This window comes from Tursiops truncatus, chromosome 10, assembly GCF_011762595.2.
Source record: "Tursiops truncatus isolate mTurTru1 chromosome 10, mTurTru1.mat.Y, whole genome shotgun sequence".
Lineage (NCBI taxonomy): Eukaryota > Metazoa > Chordata > Mammalia > Artiodactyla > Delphinidae > Tursiops > Tursiops truncatus.
Genome location: NC_047043.1, coordinates 75,331,681 through 75,346,034, shown reverse-complemented (window position 1 = coordinate 75,346,034; position 14,354 = coordinate 75,331,681). Strand labels below are relative to the sequence as shown.

At 40.6% G+C, this 14,354-nt stretch overlaps 1 protein-coding gene across 7 annotated transcripts in view; it reads right to left on the bottom strand.

Moving 5' to 3' along the window:
- Positions 1–14,354, bottom strand: part of PTPRG (protein tyrosine phosphatase receptor type G) — a 725,999-nt gene that overhangs the window by 228,496 nt on the left and 483,149 nt on the right. For all 7 annotated transcript variants that reach the window (XM_073811323.1, XM_073811322.1, XM_073811324.1 and 4 more), the window contains one exon: positions 1,632–1,727. In XM_073811323.1, coding sequence (XP_073667424.1) covers positions 1,632–1,727 — 96 coding nt within the window. The remainder of the gene's footprint in view (positions 1–1,631; positions 1,728–14,354) is intronic.

The window sequence follows — 14,354 nt, the reverse complement described above, 5'->3', positions numbered from 1 at the left end:
ATATCTGGCATTGAATCACTGCTGAAACAATCATAAATACCTCTTCAATACCAAAATGTAACATGCCAGGTTTGAATTTGGAAATACAGGTCAAGATTTCTCTATTTGGGGGAGAAATACCAAACTCCCAAATTTAGCATTCTTATTAGAAAGATTCAAAACACAGAGATCTCAAAATACAGGTTCTAACGAGACTGCCGTATTAAAATAACAATACCGTCTTCTTTCCACTACATGACATAGTGTGAACTCTGATGTATAAATGCATATGTGGACTTATAAAGAAAACAAAGAAGGCAGCTCAACACAGCTGCTACCTAAAAAAAAAAAAAAAAAGGAAAAACTATTCTATTTTATATTATCTGCCCTCTATTTTGTGTCTACAGGACAGCAAGTCAAAATTTAGAGGACTAACCAGATGAAATACACATTAAATTTCTTTGTATTTGAACTATACTCGTGTCCTGGAAATACTTTAAAAATCCAAAACCTGGATTTCACACTGAGGTCTTTTGCTGGTTTGTACACCAATGTGCCCCCCCTGCCCAATACTTTAATTGGGCTTACATTTAACAAGAGTTTCTAGAGCCGGAAAAATAGAAAGCTTTTGGGTAGAGCACGCTGTGAAACAGACCTGCCAGTACTCATAAAAACATTCTTAAAATTTATTTTCTATAAAAACGATGACCTATAAAGGAGAACCTGGTTGGACTGGACATGGGTGGGCATGACAGGGAGGGAGGCAGGGGTAGGTCTGATGGCAGGTCTGCAGGAGTAGAGGTCCAGCAACATGAAAAACAGTGTGCTAAGAGGACAACAGAAAATAAGAGGTAACTATGTAAGTGGAAACTGTCTAAGAATGGAAGTTCGAGTGACCTCAGTATTGCCTAAGGCAAAACAATCGCGGTTCAGATGCAGAAGGCGTCCAGACAGAACCCAAGTGAACTGGCAACAGCACAGTGCCCAGAATAGGCTTCTGTTCGTGCAGAGAAGACACATATACCACAGGGTCTCCACCCCATAGAAACAGGGATGGCTGGATACAGATACATATTTTATTTGGCATTTACCAAATGTCTACTGTGTGCCAAAACCCACACTAGGGACTTCATTTAATGAAAATGTACTAACTTGGAAATGGTCCCAATAAAAATTTTAGTTACCATGGGGATTTCTGGCGGGGGTGGGGTGGGGTGGGAACGAGGTCTCTTTAGGTAAATGACCAATGCAATTTATTAACCTACTTGCAAGTAATGTCAAATTTAAAGTTGCTCCAAAGAAAAACCACTTTTTTTTTTTTACATCAGTCTCTTAATATGCTGTAGGAACCTGTTCAAGACGCTTCAGCAGTGAAGTAACTTAGATGATAAATGTGTTCTTCAATCTGTGCACCAGTCAAGTAGCAATAAAATCAGAATAATTCATGCAAAAATTTTCATTATGTTTCTAAACATACTTATTTACATTTTAAATCACACATTAGACAATATGAAATATCTTTCATTTAGACAGGTGTGAACTAGAAAACAGATGCATTCATTAAACATAGAACAATTCGGTGAATTAAAAAAAAAATACTCAAGAGAACTCTTTGGTTGAAGTATCAATACTTAAGCCCACCGTTAACTTACCTGAAAAAATATGGCCATGGCTCCGATTATTCTGTTTTCAGAAATGGCAGTTTGAAAGCTGTCAAAGTCATCTGGATTGTAAAAGAAAATCTGCATCTGTAGAAGAACAATCAAAAAACGTATTAGGAAAATACATTAGGAAAACCTATGCAGAAGTAGAGAGAGTAGTACAATGGACCCAGATTCCCCAACATGCTAAGATTTTGCCAAAGGTACTCATCTATCCGTACTTTTTTCTTTGCTAAAGTATTTGAAAGCAAACCCCAGACATATCGTTTTACCCCTACATACTTCAGTAGGTATCACTAAAACACACATCTTTCCACATAACTACAATGCCTTCAGGCCACACAAAATAAGTAACACCAACACCTTCTTATTACCTAATACTCATGTCATGGTGAAATGTCCCTATTAAGAAACAAAATTTTAATGCAGTTAAATACCATGAAGTAGGAAACTAAGACTGTGAGATTCAGTCCCTATGTTAAAATTATAAACGCTTAAATGGACACATGTTTATAGATAATGCCCATTCCAATGACGAGAATCTGAGGGGGGCTCTCAGTAGCTTTGAGAAACAGTCCAAATGGACTATTTTAGTCAATCAAAATAGAATATAGTGGTAATGATAATAATAATGCTTAATAGGGCTTCCCTGGTGGCGCAGTGGTTGAGAGTCCGCCTGCCGATGCAGGGGACGTGGGTTCGTGCCCCGGTCCGGGAGGATCCCACATGCCGCGGAGCGGCTGGGCCCGTGAGCCATGGTCGCTGAGCCTGCGCGTCTGGAGCCTGTGCTCTGCAACGGGAGAGGCCACAACAGTGAGAGGCCCGCGTACCACAAAAAAATAAATAAATAAATAAATAATGCTTAATATTTTTCAGTTTGCAAAAAGCCATCCCATTCATGATTTCACTAAATCTATCTAACAATCCCTGTGACGACTGGGCAGAAATTACTACATTCAGTTACAGATGAGGAAATAGTACTTCAGAAAGTTGATGCCGACTTGGTTAAAAAGAAACATCAGTTGATGAGTGTAAAGTCCAGGTGCTCTCATCCCAACCTTAAATACCTTCTCTTACATGTGGCAAGGGTTTCTCACTCAAAAAGCAGAACACGGATAAATCAACTTAAAATAATTATACAATTTTAATGTCTGCACATTCCTCAATACCTGAACAATTCAGAGAACAAAAACAACCTACAGAGTATTCTTGAGAGACTACATATGTGATAAAAATAAAAGATCTGAGACCCTATTCCAGCTTCTTCGTTTACTTGCATGTGAGCCCTCAGGCAAGCCAGCGAATATCTAAGCATCATTCCTTCCGTATAGAATCAAGCGCTTGATCATCCTACCCTTGGTAGGATGGGTGTGGGGATCAAACATGTAGGTGCAGGGTACAGAGTGTAGCACTATGCCTGGACCTTAACTGTGCTCCACAAATCGTCATCCTTGTCACGTTAACTTTTGGCAGGTATCCTTAGATGTCTAATATGAATGGGATTGCACTGAATCTTCTAGAATGGCCCCTACTCTTTCCAGAAAATTAAATCTCCTATATCATTAGTTCTCTTCCATGACCTCTATTTTCGCACTTTTCCAAATGACATGATGCTATTTTCTGAACAACCACACCCCAGATGGAGTATGGAGACTTGATACTAAATGATGAATTCCCAATGGGAAAAGGGAAGTCAGAGAGACAAGCTGAAGTACACGTCAAAGGTGAACAGAGTCCTGCTGACTGAATTAACCAAGACGTTAAGAACAAGGTGACATATCTTCTCTGAAGGGTATATTTAGGGAGCCCAAATCAGGACACTTTTTAGGAAAAGTTAGATAACCAAGTGGACGGGAGAAGGATGGGTAGATTCTTTTGGAGAATATTCTTTCTTACGGTGAATTATTTTCCTTAGACTCTGCATTCCCACTGACGCTGGCAACCTCTTATACATGTGTTGCCTTTACGTCTGGACGGCTACAAACATCATGAATTTACTCTGAGAAAAAATCCATTCAATGAGGTGCAGATTAAAATAGTTTAATACTGGGTGAATTGCTTTGGGGACAATGCCACTAACCCAAGAAAGAAACTCTGCATAAATATATTCAGAAAATTACACTTCACTTTCCTCTGAAAACCCAGGCCCTCAAATGAACTAAGTTCACAGAAGGTTTTCTTATTCTTCAAGCCCATGAGCAGGGGTAGCATGGTTTAACGCATCACCTGAATAGTGTGTGATACAAAATACTTTCAGATCTCTTCAAGAGCATTTTCATTTACAACCGGGTGAGGAAATTCATTTTTAGAAAATGTCTTTGAGTCACGGCTCCACCCGTCAGGATAATAAAATGTCTCATAAAGAGAAGAGCAGCCATAGGTCTGAAGTATCAGCTTTCCTTGCTATTTCTCTCAAGTTGTAGTCTATTGAATTACGTTAACTTTAAAGGTATCTTAAATACGAAAGTAAATAAGTAGGTGGAGTTTTGCCGAGAGGGCACTGGACTTGAAATCATTTTGTTGTTACTGTTGATGAGACAAATTTAGGCACAGGCTAGAAACCTATTTTACAAAAACATCTTTGGAAGGGATCGGGGTGGCTGCTGAATATTGCGAGGAAGCCCATCAACCTTCTGTATCTGCTCTCAAGTGCCACGTTCAGAGGCTTCCTTCAGCCTCCCCCAAAGTGCGTTCTCTCTAATAATGTGAATCGAAGTCAAGCTTACTGTATAGCAATCCTCTTCCTGTAGAAACGTGGTGAATTGAAACTGAAGAAAAGACCTGGGAAATCGGGCAATAAAGAGATCTATTAACTGTCCCTTATATTCTTTACACACATCACCAATGTATATTTTACCCATCTGCATTCTTCCTCTCTCCCTCCAAGCAATTATCTTCCCTGAATCACTTAATCGTTAGGTGGAAGAAAACACGCCCCTTTACCAATACATACTTAAGCGTATCATTTCTAAGAATAAGGATATTCTGTTACATAGCCACAGTAACATTATTAAAATGAGCAAGTTTCACTTTGACACAAAATTTATTATAGACCATTATTTGGTTCTTGGTCCAGGAATCCAATCTAGGACCTAACTTTGCATTCAGTTGCCATGTCTCTTTATACTGACCCCTCCGACCCCCAACTTTCACCTGGGACGGTTACTCAGCCTTTCTTTTTCTTTATTTGGTAGTCTGAAGTGTGTAGCCCGGTTATTATGTAGAATTGGGGTTGGTCTCATGGTTTCTCATGATTAGACTCCGGTCGTGCCTTTTGGGCAGGGGACCACAGTTGTAGTACTGTGGCTTCACAGAGCACCAATCTGCCCAGCAGGAGACCCTTCAAACAGATTCCTTTGTCATTTTGCCATGCTCCCATCATTTTTCATCCTTTAGCACCTCCTTATTAGCTGGCACAGATGTTCTAACCTCACCTTGCATTTCCCCTGTTCCAGCCCTGGAATTGGCCATTTCTTGACTGAGCCCTGGTTTCTTTTAGTGAGGAATGGTATTTAAAGACCAAACAGTGTGAACTCAATATTTTCCAAATATGTTTGATATTGGAACACTTTGGTTCTTCAAGAAAACCGTACAGCTTGAGGCTCTGTATGTCTATTCCAACCAGGACAGAAAACTGGGTCAACTTGGTGTAAATGAATGTCCCTCCAACACAAAGAGTGCCATGAGATATGTAAGTCTCCCCAACAACAGAAACAAACTGTATGAAGGTCAACCAAAAAAGCCACTGGTAGACTGTGGGTAGACCAGGGTGCAACTGAAGGACCAGTCCTGTAAAGTATTTTAAACTCATGAGCAAGAAAAACAGGCCTGGTGGATCATTTAATTTTACCTTGTGTAATGGCTGGAATGGAAAAATCTGCAGGAATTCCTCTAGCCAGATCAAGGTGATAGATAACATCGAGTATAATGTGACATAACCTGACATTTGGAAAACGGTATTCTACCCCGTCACTGACCAGGAAGCATGTGCTCAATCATACATAGGGAAAATGGCTGAATGAATGACAACACTCTCAAGTAACGGGAGGAAGATGTGATGGGTTCTGTGAGAACAGGGTTGACAGCAGTCAATGCTCTCGTGTTATAGGGTCCTAGCATGATGTATACAGAGTCACAACAAAATGCCCACTCGGCTGCCCTTTTCTCCCGCTGTGTTCTATTTCCCCCCTTACATTTAAAACTGTCCTAGCTGCAGTTTGATTTAAAACTATATATATGCCAGGTTTCCAATTTGTATCACTATCTGTGTTAAGCTGAATAAATAAAAATCAACAAATCTGAAAACGATGGCCATCTGTACTTTTCTTCATGTTGTTATTTTTCAAATATTTATACAGTGCCTACTGTATATCAGGCACTGTACTCTCATTCATTGATACTCACTGAAGTAGGTACCACCATGATCCTCATTTTACAGCCAAAGAAAAGAAGGATTTCTAAAATTACAACACTCTTTAGGACGGAGGGTGGGGTTGGGATAAAAACGAATTGTTCCGATCCTAGTCAAAGCCTTAATCACTGTGCTTCCTTCCAGTAGGCAAAAAAATTTGCTTAATGTCTATTATGTATAAGGCACTATGACAAATGAAGACAGTTTGCACTTGGGAAGACAAAAATATCAATAATAAGACAAGGTTCACATTTTTTTTTGAATGCCAAAGTTGAGTTGTAGATACATGTACCACAAAAATGCCTAAAGTAGTAAATGGCTCATGGCCACGTAAGGCATACACTAAATGCATACAGAATAATACAGGCAATGGGCAAGAGGGGATATTTTCTTGAAGGTGGACTTCCTATTCTCTAATGTGGTAGTTGTTTGTGTAAGTCAGCTCTCACATCCCTGTCGTGATGGCGGCAAGAAGAAATGATCCCAATGCAAGAGTGGAAAATCCAGCAGTACTTTCTTTGGTGATTCAGAAAGCTCTACATTTTAATTTCCTCTCAAAAAACTTACATAATATTTCTCCAACGTGTACCCCCCCTCACGTACATGGCCCGAGAAAAAATTCATGATGAATTAAGGAAATGGCACGCAGACAGCCCAGAGGAAAGGCCATCTACCGATAGATTCATCAGACATTTCCAGGATACTGTCGTTCATCTTTAACAGAATGGAAGAACACATAGGAAAAGCTACAGGAAAAGAACAGGTGAGACATAAACACAGTGAAATAAAGATGGTGACTAGAAAGGCAAGAGCAGAATTAATAAGAGGCAGTAGATAACAGAACTGAAGAGGCAAAATGTATTTTCCTGATCATTCTTAGGGCTACCATGTAGTCAGCCAGTTGAGAACATGGCAGTGGGCAAAAAACAGTTGCCTAAGAATAAAAACATGTAAAGTAAAAATCTCAACACAGTTCATGATCTGCTGGTTCCACTTTTTGGACGATTTGCAAATGATGGTGTCAGAATTAAGGTTTTGGATAATAGGTTCTTACTCTAACTTAATTTTTAGATTATGCTGTACCTTCACTACTATATAGCCAGATCACACACACTCAACACAACACGTTCTAATTCTTTCATTCTGCCATTGCCATCAGACAGGAAGACTGATGACCGCAGGAAGGCTACCTGCCTAGTTAAAGGCTGTGTATTGAACAGTGCTGTTCTTGTAAATACTATTAATTCATATTTTGGAATGAATAAAATGAGTGGGAGCTCTGGGTAGCTAGCTGCAAGGATAGTCAAATGATAAAGCCACAATCAGTATAATGAGGTTCTTGCTATCTCTAAGAATAAATAACATGAGTAGCAGGGAGAGATCAGGATACTAAGAGAATGAACGGACTTACACTGCTGGAGAAAATGTTCAGGAAGGCCCAAATATAAGCCCAAATCACTATGAAATGGCTAAGTGGACCCAGGTATGGGTCTGCTAAACCCAGATTATATTACTTTCTCTTTCATCTGCAAGGAATTTCAAACTGTTTTCCACCCAAGCGACTCTAGTCTGAAATTTTAACACTCCAACACAAGAAAATCTATCCACTTAAATTATGGAGAAAAATGATAAATACACACTATATATATTATATAACAAACACTCTGAATTCAGAACTATGATATGGGTATTTTGTTTTATATCAATGAACAGTCTTTATTCCCAGTTACTTTTTTAAAGGGTCATGATTATATTGTTACCCCCTGTGATGGTTAATTTTATGTGTCAACTTGGCCCTAGCTATGGTGCCTGGTTGTTCGGTCAAATATTATTCCAGATGTTGCTGTAAAGGTATTTTTAAAAAAATCTATGACTACTATTTAAATCACTAGACTCTAAGCCGATTACCCTCCATAACGTGGCGGCCACGTGCAGTCAGCTGAAAGTCAGAGGGTGCCCTAAGAGGAAGGAATTCTGTCTCCAGATTGCAACACAGAAATTCGGCCTGAGTTTCCAGCCTTGAGACTTAAGCCTGCAACATCATCTCTTGCTGGAATTCCAGCCTGCTCTGTACACTGCATACTTGCCCATCTCCACAACTGAGGAAGCCATTTCCTTAAAATCTCAATCTCCCTCCCTCTCTGTCTGTCTGTCTGTCTCTCTCTCGTATATAACTCCTATTGGTCCTATTTCTCTGGTGAACTCTGACTAATACACCCCTAAATGTCACTACTGATTTTAAGCAAAACACACCCAGACATATTTATTCGTGCCTGTGCATCACATTATAAAACGGTTCTGCAACCCTGTTCCTTTTTGAGTTTCTTTGAGCTCTGAGCTCTGTCCTCTTCATTCATCCCTTTCTAACAAGCCTCTCCCCTGCAGAATGGGGCTACATTCTATTATATCCTACTACAACCCAGTTCACACTCTCGCGACTTACAGAAAAATATCCATGAACTTGACAGACAACACAACTGGGTGATATTAAATGAAGACCGAAGGACATGGGCTACAGCATCAGACCTGATTTGTATACAGAAGACACCTGAGATCTCTACGGCTCAGTGTCCCCTTCTGTCACATAGAGGTAATACTGACCTCATGGGATCACTGTAATAACGAATCACTACTCACATGTTTGGGAAAAGTAAGAAGAAATTCAACAGCTCCCACTTTTTATTAGTATGTATCTTTATTACTTTCTTTATGACCAGAAGGGATATGCAAATAAAAGTGAAAATAAATCGTTTGGGCCGGTCAACAATCTCCATGAGTCATGCCACAAGGTGTAGCAAAGAAACCTGTGTGTGGGCTTCACACAGCCTTCATTGAAAGAATATTTTTAGAAGAACCGTGGCCCAGAGAACAGCAGGTATTCAACATCTTTACGTGCAAGGTAGCATTTAAATAAACATCCTGAAACATTTGCTTTATACAGTATCATTAATCACAGAGTGCACTAATCCTTAATTATTTCCCTTGATCTGTAATACGGAATTATCTTCAACTATATACAGCAGGAATCAAATTTTGGGAGCAGAAGAACCCAAATTGCACAGCAGGCCTATGACTCCTATACCATCAGGTGTCAGGGTGTTTTGGGGATCCCTTTTAAAAGTCTCTGCGTGTAACTTGTTTATGCCATTATAAGTCTATTTATTAGTTGATTTTTGGAATTTCTGGCTCGGTGATTCATCTGACTAGTCAAACGTTTAACTTTTGCACTCGTCTCTTGGTAGAAAGTTCAGGCTCTTGCTTCCAACAGTAAGGGATTTACTATGCATGATTTGTGGAGTTATGTCTTACAGTTCAGCCTCAGTTTGGACATAAGTGAGGTAGGTTCAGCATCTGGCTACGTGTTGGTTAGATTCCCTCATCACGGACGCAGGAAGGAGGGTAGTAAGTTCCAGCTCTCCCATTCAATAGCTGTGTGAGCCGCCGGTTGAAGTTAGTCAGCCTCTCCGCGTCCTAGCAGCCCCATGAGGAAACTGAGGGTCAGAAGTGTGTCACTGGGCTACACTGAGGATTAAATAAAATAACTCAAGTAAAGCACCTCCCACGGCATCTGGCTTACGATAGGCCCCCTATTGTTTCACGTGTCTTTAAAAATTAGTTAATGGGGAAAAAAGAGAAAGGGGAAAAACACAAATAAGTTAGTGAAAGGGTTGTTTTCAATAAACCCAAATTGGAAACTACCCAGATGCTAATCAACAATGGGCTCTCCAATAATTGGAAACTACCCAGATGCTAATCAGTGACAACTGTAGTGCCAATGTAGAATGCACTACAATGGCAGGTAATGATATGGACGGATCTCACAAACCATGCTGAGACAAAACACCCAGAAATTTTCTTAAAAAAAAAAAAAAAAAGGATATACCGTGTGATTCTGCTGGAATGATGTACAAAATCAGGAAAAACTCTTGCACTCAGAGGCCAACACAGTGGTTACCCCTGGCGAGTGGTAACTGGAAGAGGGATCTTGGGGAAGGAGGGGGCGAGAAAGTGCTCTTTCTTGATCTGGGGTCTGGTTCCAAGTGAGAAAATTCATTCAGCTGTACGCTGATTACTTGTGAATTTTACTCTTTGTGTATATTTCGATAATAAAGAAATAAAATGAGTGAAAAAGCTGTGCTTTTGAAACTGGGATAAACAAAATATAGTCTTCTCCTATAATAATGGAGCACGTCTGACGTTGCTTCCCTGCTCTGTACCCATTGCATTCAACAGAGGCTGTTCTAAGCAGGAGGATAAGGCTAGGGAGATCTTACCTGTGTCATAGAGCAAGTTAGGGTGGCTGGCTCAGAGTGTGCAGAAGCACACCAGCCGAGGACTAAATAACAATTACATGGACCTAGCACTGCTTCTTTCCACCCTTTCCCTTGGGGCAGACACTGCAAAATGAAGCCCAGAGGCAGCAGCGGAGGGCTGCTTTAATGTATCCAATGCTTACAATACTTTACGTGAATTAATTCCTTCAGTCCTTGGGGTATTTGGAGGGTAGGTGCTATTATAATATTTTCCCCATTTTATACAAAAGGAAATTAAGGCTGAGATATTGGGTCTTGTCTAAGAAGTAATAAAGTCAGGATTCAAACCCAGGCATTTGACTGCACAGCCTACACTTTAAAAATCCTCTGCACACAACATCCTGATCAGATTTCCCATTGGCAGAGAGAACTACCTATTAGTTATCGCTAGGATCCTAGCACAAAGCTTCCAGGGTAATGGTTCTCAAAGAGGGGTGATTTCTGGACCCCAGAGGACATTTGTCAATATCTGGAGACATTTTTGCTTGGTGTCACTAGGGGGTAGATCCTACTGGCATCTAGTGGGTAGAGGCCAGGGAGGTTACTAAACACCGTACAGTGCATAGGACACTCCCCGCCAAAGCAACTAATTATCTTGCCGAAAATGTCAATAGTGCTGAAGTGTAGAAACCTCACCTACGCCCACTGCCACACGAAGTCGAGTCAATGGATGTGGTAAAGCTCTGTTTTCCTTTCTCTTTTCTACGACCGAACTTGCAGGTGGAACAAGTCTGCTGTAACGGGGCTCAAAGATTGGGGAGTCTTGCCCTTACCTGTAAACTAGTAGCTTCAAGACCTCTTTCTCCTATTGCAGTTACTGTAATAACCTTCTTTTCTATTAAAACAAACTTTCCTTGCTTGCAGAGCTGTTTTGTACATAAGCTTCTGGTTCTGAAATGCTTAACACCTTGGACACAGCGGAGGGGAAGGGGACCACCTAGGTGCATCTGGAACTCATTTGTATTTCAAAAACACGAAAATAACCACCGCAGCGTTTGCGCTCTTTGTAACGTGAAGCTTTTTAGAAATCGCTTGTACTTGGGAGTAACAGCCGCATGATTCACCATGAAATAAAGTCTGGAAAATCATTTTGGATAAATGGACCTATAAATTCAATAGAATTTCCATGACAACATAGACTGCAACACTCAACCACAAATAAAAGGCTATAAATCATTCCACACCAACGAGGAATCAGCAATAGGTCTCCCGTTCTGAAATACAAGAAACCTGAAATACAGTTTATTTGTTACTGACTCACCCGAAGTTCCCATTATGGTTCTTTCCTCATTTCTGATATTGTATTTTCTACCTCATAATAGGTTCTGGGGAAATGATGCTGCCATGAGTTTGCAATCAAGCTTAATAAAATTAACACAGGTATAGAGTTGGTTGTATCCCCTCCCTTTCTCCCAGCCAGAAGCCTGCAAGAAAGCTTGTGCACAAAGTTGTGCAGTTTTATCCAGAAAACTGCATTTTGCCCTTTGCAGCTAAATGTTGCCAAATCAGGAGGGTCTCCCTAAGAAACAGGTTTATGCAAAACATTTCTGAGAACACACATGCCAGACAGTCTGGACGCTTCCCAAAAGCTTTTTTGAGTTCTATAAATCAAAACCACACCCTCTAGTGTTCTAAAGGTAATCTCCGCAGTGAGGCATCTTTTAGATTAGTTTGGTCAATTGAACTAGAACATTTAAAACAGCTCCCTGCTGCTCAGGCCTTCTGTTTAATTCTGGTGGAGGTGCGCTTACAATGGACTCTGCTAGGTCCAGTGTGCTGGGACCTCTCCCACTGGGTGGTACTGGCCCCAGGACCAAGCCCATAGCAGGTACTCATTAAATGACTGTGGAATAAATAAATGGAAGGAAGTTATTTTTCGCACGGGAGGAAATGCATTGCCTTGCTCTATTCGAACCCTCTCTGATTTCAAAGTCTCCCTTATAGCCAACAGCTTTGGGTAGATAACTGGTTGGTAGAGGACGGAAAACCAATTTATGGAGCTACGGATGTGGCTTCCAGAAGGGCTGCACATCTCCTGAAATACTGCCAAGGGTGGCACGTGTGCACACTGGACAGTGTCTATCTCTTTTCATCAGATAAACTCTTATGGTTCCTTCTATTACCACATGCTGATAACACTTCAAAACACATTTTCAGTCCTGATGTCACGTGGTCTGTGGCTTTCATCAAAATCGTCAAGGGCTCTGCAAGCCAGAAAGGTTAAGAGTCACTGGTAAAAACATACAAACAAACAAATAAAAAACAAGTGAACATGCCTCTATGAGCACAAAATCCTTTCTCTAAGACAGATCCCTAGAAGTGGTTCTAATTGTCCCTGGAAAAGGGGACACACCTTTTGTATTCTAGTCAATAATAAGAAAACCTATCTTCCCACACCACTGCTAACATTGGATTTATGAATCCTTCTTTTTCACACATTGGGTGAACACTCCTGTTTTCATTTTTTAATCTTCCTGATAACCAATAAGAATGAGGATCTTAATTCATTTTTTTCAAATGATTTTCCTTTTTATAATTTAAGGAGAATCTTTCTTCAGAAAACTGAGGCTTGGCCACAAGTGTTGCAAATACAAAGACAAATATACAAGTATATTTATTTGCCCCATATTGTTGGTATCATGGGAAAAAAATTCACATGTATAATAAATAGGAGAATTGGTAAGATAACCGAGGGAAGAGAAGAAAAAAAATTGACAAGTAGGCACTGACACAAACTTCTTGAAGATGTATTACTCATGGAGAAAGTCAAGAGGCAGAATAAATACACATTTGACTTTTAAGATGCCATACAACAAAATGTTTGCTGTGTATGTATATGCACAGATATACAGAAACTAAGGGAAGTTAAGAAAACGACCTGGAACATAACATAAACTAACAACAGTGGTTTTCTCTAGGGAGGGGATTGGTTTTGAGCCAAGAAAGGTGGTTCGTTTTATTGCACCTGTTTAAAATACTTGCTGGCTCTAAATAATAGTTCATCTGGCGGGGGACAAGAAACTTAAAATGAGCGGGAAAAAACAGAAAAAATCAAAAAATAAAAGAACAAAATCAAAATCCCCACCAACCACTGCAGAAGGAGAAGGTGAAGCTAATGGATCCATTTGGGGGGCCAAACTCAGAAAATCAGCGTCATCAGCAAAGCGCTCCAAAGGAATGAATCCATCAGCCCCTAGCGACAGAAAGCACAGCATCACACAGGCTATGATTCTGCTCTATTCCTTTTTTTTTTTTTTTTTTTTTTTGCGGTACGCGGGCCTCTCACTGTTGTGGCCTCTCCCGTTGCGGAGCACAGGCTCCGGACGCGCAGGCTCAGCGGCCATGGCTCACGGGCCCAGCCGCTCCGCGGCATGTGGGATCTTCCCAGACCGGGGCACGAACCCATGTCCCCTGCATCAGCAGGCGGACTCTCAACCACTGCGCCAACAGAGAAGCCCGATTCTGCTCTATTCCTGACTTCACTTTACCATGATTCGCTCATCATTTATTTCTGCCTGCAATGAAACACACGACTATTCAAGCTTGCTAACACTCTGAAGAAGAAAAAAAAAGATGGAGCTACTGTTTCTGATATACACAGACTATTCAATTCATTTAATACAGCTGCTCTGTTGAAAAGTATATTTATTTAGACTAATAGTTTCCCACCTACCTAGCCATAAAATTACAGTGTGCACACCTAGTAAACACACAGTACTAATTCTCCCAGACCATATCTTCGGTCAGAAAAACACCAACGAATTAGGGAGCAAAACAAGGCTGCCCAAAGCTGGGGAGAACACTAGCTCTGCTGACGTACTGGGTACAACCTGGAAGCGATGATTTAGGGAGAAGCTTTTAGGAAGTGGTTAAAGGCCTCAGAGGTAACGAGGACAGAGTTCTGCCACCATCATTGCTCTGATCGTAGTTCAAAATATTCTTGGCTGAATGACTCTGCTTTCCATGAATTCACCAGAGTATGATTTTGGA